This window comes from Solanum pennellii, chromosome 8 (genome assembly GCF_001406875.1).
Source record: "Solanum pennellii chromosome 8, SPENNV200".
NCBI classification, from domain to species: domain Eukaryota; kingdom Viridiplantae; phylum Streptophyta; class Magnoliopsida; order Solanales; family Solanaceae; genus Solanum; species Solanum pennellii.
The window spans coordinates 64,363,098-64,382,062 of record NC_028644.1 but is presented as its reverse complement, the minus strand read 5'-3'; the positions used below and the strand labels follow the sequence as shown (position 1 = coordinate 64,382,062).

At 36.1% G+C, this 18,965-nt stretch overlaps 2 protein-coding genes across 3 annotated transcripts; both read left to right on the top strand.

Annotated features, from left to right (window-relative positions):
• Positions 1-1,044: 1,044 nt before the first annotated feature.
• LOC107027378 (DNA-directed RNA polymerases IV and V subunit 2-like) lies at positions 1,045-13,490 on the top strand. Its single transcript, XM_015228556.2, has 8 exons — positions 1,045-1,141; positions 3,072-3,624; positions 4,234-4,446; positions 7,246-8,126; positions 8,508-8,799; positions 10,104-11,066; positions 12,344-12,615; positions 12,748-13,490. The coding sequence occupies exons 2-8, from the start codon at positions 3,085-3,087 to the stop codon at positions 13,244-13,246; spliced, it is 3,660 nt and encodes a 1,219-aa protein (XP_015084042.1). The 5' UTR covers positions 1,045-1,141; positions 3,072-3,084; the 3' UTR covers positions 13,247-13,490.
• An 835-nt stretch (positions 13,491-14,325) lies between these two features.
• Positions 14,326-18,515, top strand: LOC107028001. 2 transcript variants are annotated; one of them, XM_015229052.2, is made up of 5 exons: positions 14,326-14,805; positions 16,495-16,590; positions 16,692-16,740; positions 17,001-17,103; positions 18,151-18,515. In XM_015229052.2, the coding sequence occupies exons 1-4, from the start codon at positions 14,422-14,424 to the stop codon at positions 17,099-17,101; spliced, it is 630 nt and encodes a 209-aa protein (XP_015084538.1). In that variant the 5' UTR covers positions 14,326-14,421; the 3' UTR covers positions 17,102-17,103; positions 18,151-18,515. The 2 variants fall into 2 exon arrangements, with proteins under 2 accessions (XP_015084538.1, XP_015084537.1); XM_015229051.2 differs by having other exon boundaries at positions 18,135-18,515.
• The last annotated feature ends 450 nt before the right edge of the window (positions 18,516-18,965 follow it).

The window sequence follows — 18,965 nt, the reverse complement described above, 5'->3', positions numbered from 1 at the left end:
TTCACATTAACACATGGTATCATTTCATTGAGTGATTACACATCATAATTGGGCCTACGAATCACAAAATTTGTATATCTGAGGTTTATTGTGAATATCGAACATCGGTCGAGAAAAATGAGGATTAATATATTTTTTCTTTTTAATTTATTTCTTTTCACATACATCATTTCAGTGAGTGATTACACATTATAATGGGGCTTACGTATCACAAAATTTGTATATCCGAGCTTTGTTGTGAATATCGAACACTGGGCGAGAAAAATGAGGATTAGTATATTTTTTCTTTTTAGTTTATTTCTTTTCACATTAACACATGGCATCATTTCATTGAGTGATTACACATCATAATGGGGCCTATGTATCACAAAATTTGTATATCCGAGGTTTATTGTGAATATCGAACATCGGACGAGAAAAATGAGGATTAGTATATTTTTTCTTTTTAGTTTATTTCTTTTCACATTAACACATGACATCATTTCATTGAGTGATTACACATCATAATGGGGCCTACGTATCACAAAATTTGTATATCCGAGCTTCATATTGAATATCGAACACAGGGCGAGAAAAATGAGGATTAGTATATTTTTTCTTTATGGTTTATTTCTTTTCACATTAACACATGGCATCATTTCAGTGAGTGATTACACATTATAATGGGGCCTACGTATCACAAATTTTGTATATGCGAGTTTCATTGTGAATATCGAACACCGGGCGAGAAAAATGAGGATTAGTATATTTTTTCTTTTTGGTTTATTTCTTTTCACATTAACACATGGCATCATTTCATTGAGTGATTACACATCATAGTGGGGCCTATGTATCACAAAATTTGTATATCGGAGCTTCATTGTGAATATCAAACACCGGACGAGAAAAATGAGGAATAGTATATTTTTTCTTTTTAATTTATTTCTTTTCACATTAACACATGGCATCATTTCATTGAGCAATTACACATTATACCTTTTCGATTCCATTTTTCCAATGCATAAAAGAGAACTGACGAAAATTCACACTTACTGACCACTGCTCTTCTTCTTCTCTCTCTGCTTGTTGGTGTGACTGCAGAAAAAACTCACAAAAAAAATTCGAACCAAAAAATAGCAGAAAGCAGAAGCTACGATACTTTGTAAGCTGTTCCTTTTTTGCTTTTTTTTCTTTCTAAATCATTAAGCAAATATTCAGAAAATGTATGGTTTTACGCTGATATTTTTGATATTCGCTTCATGTTTTCGAGTAATCTTTGTGGGTTTTGTTAATTTTTTACTACTGTTTTTGATTTATATGGATATATATATAGTTATAATGCAGTATGGTCTGCAAAATTTTATATGGGTTTTTAATGAAAAGCGTCGGCATTGCGAGCTTTTGCATAGAAGGGAAGGTTTTACGTGTGCACATCTATAGGGTAGCGGTTGCCAGGTTGTCTTGTCATTAAAAAAAATGAAAAGCGCCGAGGTTTTAGACGAGAGAGACATGTGGAAAGAAGATGCGTAGATGTCCAAATGAGAAAGTGTGATAGGTTGTATTTAGTGTGTTTGAAGAGAGAAGAGTTGGGCAGAAAAAGTGTTTGGGGAAGGAAAAGTGATTAGATAGAACATGATATACGTATAGCTAACTGACGACATGACCTAAATAGAAAGATACGAAGGTCAAGAGGATTAGGGTCAAAGTGTTACTTCGTTGCTGTTGTATTTGCTTTACTTTTTTGATTTTGATATGCTTTACTTGAGCCGAAAGTTTATCAAAACAACTTGGTTGCCATCACAAGTAGGGTTTAGAGGTGAATTGACTGAAGTAGGAATATTAGTGTGCTGAAATCCCTGAAAATACTTGAAAGCACTTTCTGGGTTTTGTGCAAAAGAAAAGGAAATATTTTTAAAAAAAATTTAGTTTATACTTTTCAGAAAATGTTGAAGACATCTTACGGGTATTCTAGAGGTGAAAAGAGAAAGAAAAAAAGAGATACAGTAAGGCTGCTTATGCCAATTTCAGGAAATGTTGATAGCAACTTAAGTTAAGGGTTTCCTAAAAAAAGTTTGTAATGTGGGTAGCTTATACATTTTATTTAAATTTTTGTGTTCTGAAATGCTGGTGAACGTCTTGAGTCTTCAAGATTTGTTAGTTTTTATGACTGGATGGATCTATGCCAACTCTTCTCCATTGTTTTCAGCATGACTTCTTTACTACTGTATATTTGCTATACATATATGATTTTTCATATGTTTTACTTGAGCCGAGAGTCTATCGAAAACAACTATCTACCTTCTCTAGGTAAGGGTGAGGCTGAGTAAACACCACCTTCCCCAAACCCCACTTGTGGGGTACACTTGGAATGTTGTTGCATGGATCAATGCGAAGGATGAATTCAAGTTGAGCTTGCTTTCCTGTTATTCTCTGTTGGCTCTCATCATAAGTCATAGGGATTTTGGAATTTTTCTCATAATTTCTTTGGAAGGCATGTACAAAGTTATATACTCCGCCATCCCAAGAATTACAAGTCAATGCATTCCAATTTTCATGTATTTAAGTTAGTGATATTAATCTTTTAAAGTAACATTATATATATATATTCCGAAGTTACATATAAGATACTATAAGTCACAACCTTTATATGTCTCTAAATTCTCTTGCCTTTTATCTTCTTTAGAAATAGGTTAACCAGAGTGGAACTGGATTGTCAAAAACACAGTTTACATTTAAGAGAAAATTTAACCAAGCAATCCCAGCTTCCACCCCATGGACATTTGTAATTTTGTATAGTCTTTTGTTTTGTGCTTTATTTCTTACTGTTTCTAAATGAGAACTCCTTTCTAGTTAGAAATAGATGACCAACCCTTAATCTTTCCTCTTTTTTCTTTTAGAGAAATACTCATTTGGCCTTCCTGGAAGGGCTTTAGTTTCAGATGGGGTAACTAAAGTCTTTTAGCTGTCAATTTTCTTTATGCTGTACTATTGATTGAATTCGCTTTTGAAAGGAGAGGTCATGTTTGTGCACCAGTTCAGGTTGGAACAAAATTAATGTGGATTGATGCAATTTGATTTTGTTTTTGATGCAGGTGCTTCGTTCAAATGACGATTTCTGATATCATGGAAGATGTGGGATGTAGTAGTGGAAAAGGGAAGACATCCAATGGATCCACAATGATGGACTTTGATATTGATGGTCTTTTTGAAGTAGGAGATTATGATTGGGATGATGACGAGGATGAGGATGATAATCTTGATATGGCTTCAATTAAAGAGTTGGGTGGAGGTTTCTTGAGAAACTTCTGTAAAAAGGCATCAGCTGGTTTCTTTGAGAAGTATGGCTTAATTAGCCACCAGATTGATTCATACAATGACTTCATCAGGTATGGAATCCAGAAGGTGTTCGACTCGGTTGGAGAGATCCATGTTGAGCCAGGTTATGATCCATCAAAGAAAGGTGAAGGTGAATGGAAGCATGCTTCTGTCAAGTTTGGGAATGTAATCCTTGATCGGCCAAAGTTTTGGGCAGGGGAAAAGTATTCTGCATATAATGGGGAAGAGTACCTGAACATGTGGCCACGGCATGCTCGCCTTCAGAACATGACTTATTCTGCCAGGATTATTGTTGAGACTCATGTTCAGGCAAGAAGATGTTTGCTTTTGTCTAATATTCAATTTCTTTCTTGTTTTTATCAGTCTATGTTTTTACGTGTACTGTGTTCTTTCTGTTTATTTATAAACATTCATTTTCTTATTGTTCTCAATTTTGAATTGGCCAGCTCGCAAGTTTTCTACTATGTTTGCTATACTCCTATACGAGTGACTTTTTGCCCTAACCTTAATAAAATTATTACTTTATCAAAAAACTTGGATTAGCTAGCTATAATCTAAGATTATTGCATTATGTTGTTCTTCTGTAGATTAAGCTGTTAATCTTGTTGGTTTCTCTTGAACAGTTCTTTATTAAATGCATTGCCCATCTGACTAAAAGTTAGGTCATCACAAGGGAAACAAGAACTCTGATCTGCATGCATCCTAATCCTTAACACTTTGATATCATTTTTTTGAACTTCACAAAATTCTCCCTTTATCAGGAGTACTACTGATATTTGGAATTTAATCCATTCTCTCATCCATGTCGTGCATTTACAATTTAATACAGTTAGCATTGAGGACACATCCAAAATTTCATTTATTTTCCCTGATAGTTATTCTTTTATCTTTGTTGGCTGACCTTGTAAATGATTTCAGGTGTTTACTAAAAAGCTAGTTAGAAGCGACAAGTTCAAAACTGGGGTAGAACAGTTTGTTGACAAGGAGTGTGTGATGGAAGATAAAAGGGATGTCTTCATTGGGAGAATCCCTGTGATGGTGAACTCAGAGTTGTGCTGGATGAGTGGTGTTGACAGGCTTGATTGTGAATTTGATCATGGGGGATACTTCATAGTCAAAGGGGCTGAAAAGGTAAGATCTTTCTGCTCACTCCAACCCGTTTGGCCATAGATGTTCCTAAAAATACTTGCGGAAAAACTTGGCATATCTTGTTTGGCCATATAACTTTCCACTATTTGGCAAACAATCCAAATTCCAAATACTATAAAAAACTAGTAGTTGTGCCAAATTCTATTTTGTTTACTTTTTAAAAATTTAAAATTACCACAAACATTTATATTTTTTAAAAACACCCATCATTTATAGTTTTGGACTGAACTTAGTCCTAGTTCGTTGTACAAAATTTATACAATTATATGCATATATTATTAGTTTTTATCTGAGCTTGCTCTCCGAAGTTACTTCCAACTTCAAGTAACAATAGTAGTTTTTTGTATACAAATCAATGGTGTCATGACTTTTTATAGAACATGTTCATTTCAATGAAATGATAATACAAACTTATGGTTATTTTTAATAGTATTTAGAACTTACGGATGTAAATCATATTTCTTTATAAAGAGAAATATTTCTCTCAAAATCTATGTATACATGGTGAGACTTCACCCAAAACCCAAAAATGACTTGCCAAAAATATTTGGGTATCTAAGCTGGAAAGTTGGTTGGAGCTAATGCACTATTTAAGCCCTACCGAGTAAAGGGAAAATTAAAGATACTATTCAAAGTACAGCCACACCAATCATTCACTACACATCAAAGTCAAACTAGCATAACTTAAAACAGTGGAATTTCACTTTTAAAGTAGAATTTATGTTTGAAATTTAAAATCTTAGATCAGTTGGAATGTGACACCTTTTCCCTACAATACGATATATTGAGTATTGGAACAAGATGACTTCACCGGAATAGAATGCTTATAAATAATTTGTTTACTCGAGTCATACACTAGTTAAGGATTGAGGCATAGTGTTGTACTAGTTTTAGTGGCTGTTGTTGCTTAAATAGTTGTGTCATTTGACAGATAATGTAACTTCGAAAAATCAGATAATTGCAAAGATGTATCCGTGTAATGGAAGATGTAATGAAAGAGGAGGAAAGAGAGAATAGAAAATTAACTTTCATGCTAGTCATTTGACTAAGTGATTGATTAGAATGATGGCAGGGTGAGGTTATTCTGAAGGTCCTATCTACTTTTTGGGGTTTGTTTATTTGTTTTATTGAAAATGCCTGTTGAAGTTTGATCTTATGAAGGTGAAGTTTATATACCACTTCGCATAATGTCCCGTACTGTAGAGTTCGGGAAGAAACAGTTTTGTGGCATGCATAAACCTTTAGGAGGAAAGACGACGTGCCTCCATCGTAATTTCTTCTAGTTGGATATTACATAATGTTAGTAAGATAGGAACTCTGATTTTGTAAGACAAATTGCAAAATATGGTGGTACATTTTTCTCTTCTGTAAAAACTTCAACGTCGGTATGTGGATAGCCATGTCTTTTTGGACTCTCCAAAAATGATGTCACATCCATGTCGGGCCTTCAAAATTCACTACTTTAAAGGATCGGACACGCACTCGTCGACATTTTTGAAGAGCCTGAGTAACATAGATGGATAGCATAAGAACTATGTCTCTGTATAATGTGTTGATTTTGCATGTTTAATACAACTTGCAAAAATATGTGGTGTATGATTTAATTGTTTATTTGAAGCATCTATTTGATCATAGAATGTTTTTCCTCAAAACAAAAACCTGACTTTATTGATTCGGAGTGTCATGGACGCCTTTTAATTCAGCACAAATCTGTGCTGATAGGTTATTTACTTTTCTGAAAACCATTCAATTAGTCTTGGTTTTTATCTTTTAACCTGGAACATGAATATGCTCAGTTCTAATAGAAATTTAATGTAATAGAAAGAGTCAAATAGACAAGAACTGATTAGGAACTTGATTTCTCCAGAACTTTTGGCATGACCTATATATAGTATATAGCAGAAGTATGATGGATCCTAGATATGGACCCTGTAAAAACTAAACGTGCAACTTAAAAACTCTGATGCAGGAACTCAAGGTGTGAACTTTACATTCCATTTAGACAGAATTTTTTTTTGGAGTGCCCTCTTAGTATCTTATATATAATTCAACGTCAATAACAAATATCTTTCCATAAAATCACAGAGACCAGTTGGAGATCAGATTTCATTGACTCATGATTCTAAGTATCTCAAATGGTTTTCTCTACTCTACAACTTGTTCCTTAGATTGTGAATTTTGAAGTGAAAATAAGGTGATACCCACTCAAAAGAATGCACTTATGAACCTAAAGCTATTAGCTCGAAGACAATGATCCAAGTAGAATCCACTGTGCTTGTTGAATTTAATGTAGTAGTAACAACATTTCATGATTGATCGTTTGTTTTACGGAATCATCTGCATAGATTGGCTGGTGGTGACGGTGAACCAACATTTTCAGAATAGTTAAATAAATAACATTTTCCAGCTTTTCATGTATTGCAAAGAAAGGGGTATATGATGCAGGATTGAGTTTGATATATACTTTCAGGACAATCCTTTTCTAACTTCTGGGGATAGAATCGGGTTTCCCTTGTCATAAAAAAAAAACTTTTTGGGATAGGATAAGGAACCAGTTACTGATTCTGCTTTCATGTCAATTCTATTACACCTTAAAGCTGTTGCATATGGAACTGAGATCAGATTAAGATTTTTTCTTGTTGATGAAGATTTTGGGCGTGCATTCAACCTCATGCTATTACTACAATGATATAGAATATTGTTTAACCTTTTTGGCATTTTAGAATAAATTTCCTACCACAGTTTAAATTTAAGATTGAAAGCTTACAATTTCCATTTCAGATCTTCATTGCACAGGAGCAGATGTGTTTAAAAAGACTCTGGGTGTCAAACCATTCCACTTGGATGGTTGCATATCGGTCCGGTGAAAAAAGGAACAGAGTCTACCTTAAACTGACTGAGACATTGAAGCATGAGCAAATTAAGGGAGAAGCAAAATCCCTCAGTGTGTATTTCCTGGCAGAAATGCCAATTTGGGTCTTGTTTTTTGCTCTAGGCGTATCCTCTGACAGGGAGGTAGTAGATCTGATTGATGTGGATATTAAAGATACTAAAATCATCAATATACTAGTAGCTTCAATCCACGATGCTGACAAGAATTGTGAGGACTTCAGGAAGGGAAAAAAGGCTCTTGCTTATGTTGATAGACTTATAAAGAGCTGTAAGTTTCCACCTCAAGAATCTGTTGAGGAGTGCATAAAAGAATACCTGTTCCCTAATCTCAGTGGTCTCAAGCAGAAGGCTCGCTTCTTAGGCTATATGGTAAAGTGCCTCTTGCTTTCTTACATTGGCCGCAGAAAGGTTGACAACAGAGATGATTTTCGAAACAAAAGATTGGATCTAGCTGGTGAGCTCCTTGAACGAGAGCTCAGGGTGCACATTAAACATGCCGAAAGGCGTATGGTGAAGGCACTGCAAAGAGATCTTTGTGGAGATCGACAAGTGCACCCAATCGAGCATTACTTGGATGCGTCAATAATTACCAATGGTCTCTCCAGGGCTTTTTCTACTGGTCATTGGTGTCACCCTTACAAGAGAATGGAGCGGGTTTCTGGTGTAGTTGCAACTCTTAGACGAACAAATCCATTGCAAATGACTGCTGATCTAAGGAAGACACGTCAGCAGGTTACATACACTGGGAAGGTTGGCGACGCTAGATATCCGTAAGTTTTACTAAATTTATATCGAACTATTTTTTTTCGTGTTTCCCATTAGCAAAAATAGTGACTTCATTTGACTTGCCTCCTGATCCTTTGCTCATTCTGTCATGATTTTTTTGGTATTTTATTTCCTTGTCGCCAAGAAGGGGAACCTTGAAGCAATAATAAAGTTGTCTCCATTTGACCTATAAGTCACGGGTTCTCAAGCCGTGGAAGCAGCCACTAATGCTGACATTAGGATAGACTGTCTACATGACAACCCTTGGTGTGCAGACCTTCCCAAACCTGTGTGAACGGGGGATTCTTGTGCACCTGGATGCCCTTTATTTGTGTTTTCTTCAACTTAATTATGATAATCTGATGATTTTTGAATAACTTATGCAGAAATCCTTCACACTGGGGAAAGGTATGCTTTCTATCTACCCCAGATGGAGAAAATTGTGGCCTGGTGAAAAATTTGGCTAGTATGGGTCTTGTCAGCACAACTGTTTTGATGCCACTTCTTGAGACATTGTTTCGGTGTGGAATGCAAAAGTTAGTAGATGACAGTGCCACCTCACTCCATGGAAAACAAAAGGTACTTCTAGATGGCGATTGGGTTGGAGTATGTGAAGATTCTGCACTCTTCGTTTCAAAACTAAGACGTAAGCGCCGCAGGAATGAAGTGCCACACCAGGTTGGCTATGATCATTTTCATTTAATATTGTACATCAGAATCATGAAGCCTTGCTATATATTTTGGTGGGATAAAGTAGACTACTTGTTCATATATAAGTATGATTATTAATCTATCAAAAGGACAGTTATCAAACTGTAAAACACTCGTCTTATTCTCTTTGCTCCTCTAGTTTATGGTATATTGCATTGGATGTAAAACAACATACAAGACCGTAGGAATGAAGTTCACATCAGGTAGGTAGTGATCAATTCCATTTAGTCATGTACAAGGGACATTAAACTTACTGTAGAATGTTTGGTTATATAGAAACAAATATATTCATTAATTCATTAAAAGGCGATTATAAAACTATTAACCAGATCTGAAACACTCCTCCTTTTCTCATTGTTCCTGAAATAGACATGAATACTGCAGTACACTGTACTGAATGTAGAATAACTTTTGGTTTTGCCTCTTTCATCCCCTGGTGACCCGGAACTCCCAATCTCTTGGTTAGAAGTAGAGGGTCTACCTTCAGAGCAGCCCTCTGTTGTCATTTCTGAATTTCCTCAAATGGAAATTGATGCTATTTCAGGTCTCAGGATAACTTAATACTAAAGTCGAGATACAATTTTAGGCATCTAAAAAGGAAAATGTTACGATGAGTTTGGAATAGATGGAATCCTTGAACTCTGTCCTTTCAACTTCTGTTATCTTTTTCCTTTTAAGAAATGTATCTTTTTTGTCTCTGTTTTCCGAGCTAGCTTGCACTCACCTCGGCTATTCCACCGGGTATTTGCTACCTCCTACCCACACATGTACCGGTTAGTCTCACCCAGGCTCAGTAGGTAGGAAAAAATCACCTTTCGGAAAAGTTCTCTACGCAATGTGCAAAAATTAAAACTAATTTAAATAATTTTTTTGATATTTAAATTTTGAAGGATTCAAACAATAAAATAGGATCCACAAGTTCTCTATGAAATGGCCTTATAACAGATTTGGCAAACCAATAAAACTAAACCAACAGTTCTCTATTATATACTAACCTTTATATCAAATTTGGCAGCTGGTTTGATGTTTTCTTATAGCACTAGCAGATATATCATGCAAGTTAAAAGCGTGGAAGTTTATGTAGCTTCTTCACTGAGGAAATTTGACCCTATACCTTTTTCATTAGCACTGGATTTGCTGTGATAAGTTTCTCTGTACATAGTCATTAAAATTTTAGTATAGTACATTCTCTTGTGGAGATGTTGTATATCATCCTATAAGATATGTCAATTTGATACTCATACACTGAACAATCTAAAATTTTGTTCTAGGTTGAAGTTAAGAGAGATGAGCAGCAGGATGAAGTTCGCATATTTTCTGATGCTGGAAGGATTATGCGCCCTCTTCTTGTTGTTTCGAATCTTAAGAATATTAAAGCTTTGAACGGCGGAGTGAAAGGGGGAGATTATGGCTTCCAAACTCTTCTGGACAAAGGGATTATTGAGCTTATTGGACCTGAAGAAGAAGAAGACTGTCGAACTGCATGGGGAGTTGAGTATCTCTTAAAAGCAGATAAAGAGAATCCACCTGTTAATTATACCCATTGTGAGTTGGACATGTCATTTTTGTTAGGCTTGAGCTGTGGTTTAATCCCTTTTGCAAATCATGACCATGCTAGGAGGGTCCTCTATCAATCTGAGAAGCACTCTCAGCAAGCAATTGGGTTTTCAACAGTGAATCCAAACATTAGAGTTGATACAAATACCCATCAATTGTATTACCCTCAGAGGCCACTTTTCGGGACAATGTTGTCAGATTCCCTTGGGAAACCAAAATGTGCTCGTCATCAGAGAGGAATGCTTTCACGGCCTGAATACTACAATGGTCAATGTGCTATTGTTGCAGTGAATGTTCACCTTGGCTATAACCAAGAAGATTCAGTGGTAATGAATCGTGCATCACTGGAGCGCGGAATGTTTCGATCGGAGCATGTCAGGAGCTACAAGGCTGAGGTCGACAATATGGAAGCTATTGGAAAGAAGTCCAAGGCGGAGGACTCTGTTAACTTTGGTAAAACCCAGAGTAAAATTGGACGAGTGGACTGCCTAGATGATGATGGTTTTCCATATATTGGGGCAAATCTCCAGAGCGGAGATATCATAATTGGGAAATTTGCTGAATCAGGCGCTGATCACAGTGTCAAGATGAAGCATACCGAGAAGGGCATGGTTCAGAAGGTTTTGCTCTCCGCTAATGACGAGGGAAAGAATTTTGCTGTTGTATCTCTCAGACAAGTAAGATGCCCTATATGTCTATGCTTCTACTTATGTGCTTCTGTATATTTCTGTATGGAGCTTATCTTTTAAGATGCAGGTTTATGAGAAACCTGTTTTTATTTAAAAAACCATATAATGTCTTTGGAGAACTGTTTGCTGGTATTTTGCAAGCTTCTTCAAGTACTTGTCTTCATGGGGGATGTCTTCATGATAGAAGGAGACAACGCTATGTACATAAAGATCATAAGTGCCTTGAACCATCTTACTAATGAACACATTGAAAGAGTAGCAACTGAACTGAATAAAAGCTGTTGTCTATAAGTAGCACAACTAGAGTCTGCTAAAGCTTCAAAACTAGAAACCAACAGCCATTGTAGAAAACCTTCAGTTTTATGTTTTAAGGACTGATTGATTTATAAAATCTGATGTTGATTGTATGATCCATCAACGTGTCCTAGGGAAGCATCATGCCATGTGGGGGGTTTTACCAAGTAAGACATGGTGATTATAAATTACCCAAGCTCCATTTTTCAACCATTTTTTAGGAAATGTCCAATGTACCAAACAAAGCACCCTCTACACCCCAACAAAGTGTCCCTCTGCCTCACTCGTCGACACAGAGATCTGGCAATAATCCTTTGGAAGTATTACTCTGCCACCAACACGATAAGGGATTTTTGGTCCTGAAAAGATGCCTTCTGAGGTAAATGGAGAGAGCTTATAAGCTGCTGTCCAAACTCCTTGTCTTTGGCATGCGTGGGACAAGGTCCCAGGTACCAAAATCTGATATTAAGTCATGAAGTGAATTGAACTTTCTCACTGCTGTACATTATTTGCTTTATTCAGAAGATTTTATACTCTACGAATTAGCTAAGAAAGCGTAATTGTATATTTTGTTTTTGCTTACGGTGTGAATTTGGAACATGTAAGTACGGCTGAATCAGTTCTACAGATGTCAGAATACCTACAGGACTACGTATGGAATCTTTGCTGTTTTGCTGTGACAACATTGTACAGTTCCTATAGCACATCCTTTGTGATACTTTATCCATAAAGTTACTTTACCTTTTTAAAAAAGAGTTTAGCAAAGAAAGCTGTTAGGTGTAAGCATCATGTTTCTGTGTTATGATTCAAATTTGCATGTGTGAGAAAGTTGATTGTCTCCTACTAATGTTTACGTTTCTTCAACCCTATCCTTCCAGAAGATAACGGAACTCAAGAGTACATGGAAGACACTATATAACTAATCCTAATTCACTTTAAGTGACTCCAGTATACTTGTGCATTCTGTGCAGGTTCGTTCTCCATGTCTTGGAGACAAGTTCTCTAGCATGCATGGACAAAAGGGCGTTCTTGGATATCTGGAGTCTCAGGAGAACTTCCCTTTTACTGTTCAGGGGATTGTTCCAGATATTGTTATCAATCCCCATGCATTTCCTTCAAGGCAAACACCTGGTCAGCTGCTGGAAGCCGCTTTGGGGAAGGGCATTGCCCTAGGTGGTGGTGAAAAATATGCCACTCCCTTTTCCGCTTTATCAGTTGATGCCATACTAAAACAGCTTCATGGGTAAGATAAATGAAAACTGTAACCTTATTTTGTAATTACATGTTCTTGTGCAAAACAGTTAAGCTTTTTATTGTGCTCAATTGTGAATTCTGGTGATTTGTCATTGACTATTTAATGATATATGACCTGTAGACGAGGATTCTCAAGATGGGGAAATGAGAGAGTTTACAATGGCCGGACTGGTGAAATGGTTCATTCCCTGATTTTCATGGGCCCTACATTCTACCAACGCCTCATCCATATGGCTGAAGACAAGGTGAAATTCCGTAATACTGGGCCTGTTCATCCCCTCACTCGCCAACCTGTGGCAGACAGAAAACGGTTTGGTGGAATTAAATTTGGTGAGATGGAACGGGACTGTCTTATAGCTCATGGTGCTGCAGCAAATCTGCATGAACGCCTTTTCACTCTCAGCGACTCCTCTCAGATGCACATCTGTGGGAAGTGCAAGAACATGGCGAATGTGATCCAGAGGCCCGTGCCAGGTGGTAAGGTAAGGGGTCCGTTCTGCCGGTTCTGTGAATCAGTTGAAGATATTGTGAAGGTTGATGTGCCATATGGTGCAAAGTTATTGTGCCAGGAGCTCTTCAGCATGGGCATATCCCTCAAGTTTGATACTGAGATTTGCTGATGTCTATGTTTAAGTTTCGTCTTCCAGATTATACTAGCGATACTGATATGTTGGTACAGTTTTTGATGGCAAACTTTCTTATTTGTAAATATCTCTAATGCTGATGGGGAAAGAAAACTGTCTCTTGTATCTAGCCTTATTGATCGATCGATTGAGATCAAGATGGAACATCCATGCTGATAATTGATTTGGCATTACAGATTTAAGCTAAGACTCTTCTGATTGGGGACATATTAGAATTTAATCTTTCTTTGTTCACAAACACAAATGACCATTACTTGCTGTATTATGAATTTGGTTTTGGTGCAAAAGGGTAATGACAGGTGATATAAGTAAGAAGCATATGGTCATTAGTGCCATACTTTTTTTGTATGGGGCGGGTTTAAAACATGGGTTTTTGTTACGCGGGGAGGTTGAGGTTGAACATACACAACAATCGCCTCGCCACCCTATTGTCCCTTTACTTTTATTTATCGGGTCTCAAGTTGAAATTTCAAACAAGAAAAGAAATGTCAAGAAATAATACGATTGATATACTTCATAAAAAAAATCAGAAAATTTTATCGCTATTAAGTAAGAAAATAATTTTACATGAATTATAGAAATATTTCATGGGAGGTTTTGGCCCTCTATTATGAATTTTACATGTAGACTTGATTACTATGATTTGCGTCTTATTGTATCTATTTTTTTGCACCATTAATTAAAAAAAAAAGGACAAATATACCCTGAATTATCGTAAATGATATGCATACCCTTCGTCATATTTTTGGGACATTTGTGCCTTTATCGTCCAAAATTTAGAGCATATATGCCCTTCACTCTAATGGAAGACTAAATAGGGACAAGTGACACAATTTTATCCGTCGATGAATATCATATCGATGGATAAGATTATGACACGTGTAAGTCCGTTAGTATAAAGGGCATAAACGCTCCAGTTTTTAGATGGAAGAGACACCTATATCTCAAAAATATAATAATATTTATCTACCATTTACGATTTCAGAGATATATTTGTCATTTTTCTCTTAATTAAATGAGATTAGCTGCTTCTCAAACTTCACTTCCACGTGACAAATTCAAATTTTGAAAAAGAACCCGGGTGTATAAAATCCCAAATTCAAATTAGTAGAAGTAGTTATTCGCATTGCAGACAGAAATTTCGAGAAGAGATGAAGAAGACATCGAGATCGACGAGGAAGTCATCGGCGATGGATTTTCTGTCAACTCCGCCGGCGACCTCTGCAGCAAGTCCTGTTCAATCGATGAGTGAGTCTCCGAAGCCGTTCGAGTTCAATTTCAAAAAATTCAAAGCTGGTACAGTTTTGCCAACATCATCTAAGAGGAGGAGTGGAAAGAAGAGCTTCATTTCAAGTCCCGTGCAGTTGAAGCCTGCTGGTTCACCTGCGTCGGTTAAAAATTTGAAAACGATTGCGGATCTGAAGGATTTTGCGTCGTCTCAATTGGACTCTGTTAAGGGCCAGATTGAGCGATCGCATGTGGAGATTCTCAAGGACCTCGAGGCTTCTCAGTCTCGCCTGCAGAAACGACTCAAGGTCTGTGTGTGTTTGCACACGTAGCCACTAGATTACGAAAATAACGTTTTATTCATACATCTCTGTGTTTCATCTTTCTACTATATATATATAGGGCATAAGCTCTTGCCGTTTGTTAATTTTACTTTCCTTATCAACATCCATTTGCTAATGCTTAGAGGTCAGTGGTGGAATTTTATCTCATGTATACGTATATTTTATGTGTGTATGCTTGTAGTAATTATGAATGTATGTATGCTGGTAATTATATTTTATTCAAAGTGTATGGACATGTACGAAATCCTTTTTTGTTCTATCATCTCTGCTTCCACATATTCGCAAGATGATTGAAGATTTCTGGTCTGTGTTTCCTGATGGATAACTGTCTGATGAGTGTTGATTTCCAGCTAATTTTCTCAATTAGGTGATCTGTCATAGGTTTCCGGTTTGTTGATCTATTTTAAGAACTTGCATGCGCTACATCAGAAACAAATTATTGCTCTCTCTAGTCTCTATTTTGATGTTGCTTTTGAGCTTTGAGATGCAGCTTCTTTTTTAGCATTTGCCAAAGCTTATAATCTGAGAACTTAGATGTAAGATCCGCAATATAACAAGCTGCAAAACTGGAATAATGAATGTTCTAGAACATTCATGACTATATTGAATCTTATTAATTGGACAGATGGTTACAATTCTGGTTTACTCAGACTCTTATATTTGTTATGAAGTATTTGCTGAAGTGCAGAAAAATTTAGATTCGCGCGAAAAGTAGTAACAAGTGAGAGTCAGAACTTCTGTATCCAGTTAGATAGGCTTTCAGAATAGTAAAGCTATTCTGTTTGCCAAAGATGAATAAGCTTATGGAAACTTCCTCAATTGATGGACTAAAATGTGTCTATCTTTAGGATAGCTAGATTCTGCAAATTGTCTGATGACATAGTGACATCTAGCACTGAAGTTTTAATGTATGCTCTTTTGAGTGAGATTCCAATACCAAATAATTTGTACATTTTGTGTGACGATTAGTGCAGCTTTTTTGTTCGCTGCCTTTAAACATGAACCAGAATGTTTTGCTGATCACATTATTGAAAGAGGATATATAACAGACTTGCAGGAGATATGAGCTTTCTTTTGAAGTAATGATCTTTTCCGCCATTTGTTTGATGGAAAGTAACCAGATATATCAACATTGGGAACACTATCATAGAAACTGGAGCTTATTACATGCAAAGTCATGGTCTTCAATGACATCATCTGACTAATAGAGAGCATCTACGTAAATGCTTTTTTGTGTTACTGAAGTCCAAACTTCTTCTTTTACGCTTAATTAGATTAGGTCAGTTTTGAGTTATTGACCTAAAATCAATTTAACAAGGATTAGGATCTTGTCTACTGTAAGTTGATCTCATGCTTTTCAAGCTCCCATCAAACTTTGGATAAACAAGATTAATGATAATCCATTGAGTTATGTGATTTTCTGCGTTTCATTATTCCATTGAACAAGGAGTTTTGTTGCTTTTCGTGCTCATGATAAGTAGTTTTCTCTCATTGTCTTTGTGCTCGTTATGTTGTACTTCATCTAGAATAACCATCCATACCAGTTTCCTAGTTAGTATAGCCTATTCCATAATCTATACCTAGGACCTGTTTCATATCTATTGTTAATGTGGTATTTTGCATTTTCCTTCTAATTTCTGGTTAACTAAGCAGATTCAGACGCAAGGATGCCAGCAAGTGGCAGATGAAGCTGAAAGGGAGTACAAAAAGATGTCTGAGCGAATCACCGAAGGCAGGGAGGCAATGAAGGTGAATCTTCCATTATCTGCTATTACCTTTCACAAGTCTGATCCTATTTTATCTCAAATGCTGAGTCATTACCATTATTTAATTTAGTTTTTCCCTTATAGGGTTCATATTCTACGTTCATGGCAGAACTTCAAGCTAGTGGTGCTCGCTGTAAGTTCTTAGCCTTATGTCAACTATTGAGGATATGCTTTTTAGAAAATGCAACTCTACTGCCACAAGTTTTTAACAATGCTGAACACTATGATTACCTTGAGGCGTTAGGCTTTAAATAGTTGGGATGAAGCGATGAGCAGATGAAGAAATTGATTTCTTGTTCTTCTTTTGACTTGGCCAACAGTGTAACAGCTTCTTCTGATTTTCCTTCTGGATTAGGATGAACATCTCATAAACCTTGTTCATATACTTTACAGTGTGCAAACAAGCCATCCCCGAGCTGTCACAATCTGTCGAGAAAGCAATCGATACTCTCAAGAACCGTTATGGGATCCATAAATCAACTTCAGCTTGTTGAAGGTAATTCTGTTTTCTGCTTTATTGTTGTACTAGTATCTATCTTGTGTTTCTTTAAACCTGAACTAAGAATCATATGGGACGATAAGTGTTTTAGTTATCTATCCTATACTTATGTAAAGTAGTATTACTTTTATATATATGGAACGTGAATTAGGAAGTTTTTTCTTTTGATGGTGCAAGATCACCAGAACAATATGGCAGCCGCCAGTATAAAAGCATATATACAAAGTTGTGGCATGTTCATTTTGACGTGAAATCTACCTGGGAGGGGGGGGATGGAAATGCCTATGGATTTCTTTTATGAAAGACTTGATATGATCCTAATTTGCTTAATATAGTCATCATTATTTCTGTTTGAATAGTGTTTCTCATGCAATTATTTTATTTATTCCTCGAAAGACTGTTTAACATTGAGGAAGAAATGGAAAATAGAATTAGCTCTTGTAAAAAAAGTGACTTTTTGGCATATCAGAGATAACAATTAGAAAGAAGTACTCCCAAAATCATTCTGAGTGCTTGGCCTCCCATGCAGAATGATACTTTTTCACCTTTCATGCCTTCATGCATCCAGATAAAATTTCATTTCATCTGCTAAATATTTTCTATACAGAAATTTGAGCATTAAGCTAGTACATATCCCGGAGGGTTGAAACTCTGATTGATTGTAAATCATCTTTAGATGGCAACTAGGCTGATAAGTGAAAAGGCATCCATCCTCTCCATTACATTGATATAAACATTTTGTTCTTGTTTTTTTCCATTGTTTACTTTTTTGTGTGTGCGTTTTTTCTGATGAAATGATCATCTGTCCTATTATAAAGCATTGTCGTTTTGCTTTGGGTAGACATTTTTCAAACTTGTAAAACATTTGAATTTGAGCCATATAATTTCTGGTCACTATTTTCTCTGAATTTCATTGAAGAAAGATGGTGTAGGAGGCTAGGAGCATATTGAGACAGTTTGAGTGATCATCTTTTGAGGCCTGCTTACATTAGAAATTCAACTCCCGAAAATTCAAGCTCCTTTTTCAGTGTTATCTTTTTGCAGGCCTAATTTTTGATTGAATAGATTGGAAATAGGAAGACTAAATCTGAAGGGTGGTCTGAGGCAGTTTGCAGCTTATAATTTCAGTTTCTTGAGGAATAAACACAACGTGACATGCAAATTTGGGTGCTTACTCTTGTAAAATTTTCATATTTTCTAGATGCATTGGAGAATACTAAGAAGGTATCTGTTCATCCACTAATATTGGCTTAGCTTTCTAGTATTTTTTCTATTAGAACATCACTTTGACACTTTCGTGCATATACAGGCAATATAGTTATTAGTTACGGACTTATGGTTTATAAAACCGAAATATTTGAAAAGAAAAGAAACCTGGGAGAGTTCATTCTCCTTATTCACCAAGAGTACCACACCAGTTCCAATTTATTATTATTAGAGGTGAGAATATAGCTTCTAAAGCCTTCATTTGGTGAAGTTTTGATAATTAGTCACAGTTACTGCGGTTCTTATCTAAACATTTTCTTAATGAAATATTGTCATATAAATGTAACCACAATAATGTTAGAAGATCAAGAAAAACACAAGCTGTCCTTCATCATTTGGCAATATCTAGCCCATTATCAGAAAACTTGTTCCGTGAGTTTAAGCCCATCAAACTAGGTCCCAAATTAATTAGTAGTACTAACTAATTGAACTTTAAACAAACAAAAAAAAGGATGTATTTCCTTTATATCATTGGTTACTATTCATAATAGATATTAAGTTAAGACGTAGGAAAGAAAAGTAGTTGGTTAATTGTTAGCCAGGACTATTAATTGTTTATGTCAAGCAATAAATAACAATAAATTTGGGTGAAA

Excerpts from the sequence above, each read along its gene's own strand:
- LOC107027378 (XM_015228556.2), top strand. The coding sequence starts at position 3,085 with ATGACGATTTCTGATATCATGGAAGATGTGGGATGTAGTAGTGGAAAA. Across the intron at positions 4,447-7,245 it reads TAGTCAAAGGGGCTGAAAAG|ATCTTCATTGCACAGGAGCA; the intron begins GTAAGATCTTTC and ends TTTCCATTTCAG. Across the intron at positions 8,800-10,103 it reads GGAATGAAGTGCCACACCAG|GTTGAAGTTAAGAGAGATGA; the intron begins GTTGGCTATGAT and ends ATTTTGTTCTAG.
- LOC107028001 (XM_015229052.2), top strand. The coding sequence starts at position 14,422 with ATGAAGAAGACATCGAGATCGACGAGGAAGTCATCGGCGATGGATTTT. Across the intron at positions 16,591-16,691 it reads AAGGCAGGGAGGCAATGAAG|GGTTCATATTCTACGTTCAT; the intron begins GTGAATCTTCCA and ends TTTCCCTTATAG. Across the intron at positions 16,741-17,000 it reads TCAAGCTAGTGGTGCTCGCT|TGTGCAAACAAGCCATCCCC; the intron begins GTAAGTTCTTAG and ends TATACTTTACAG.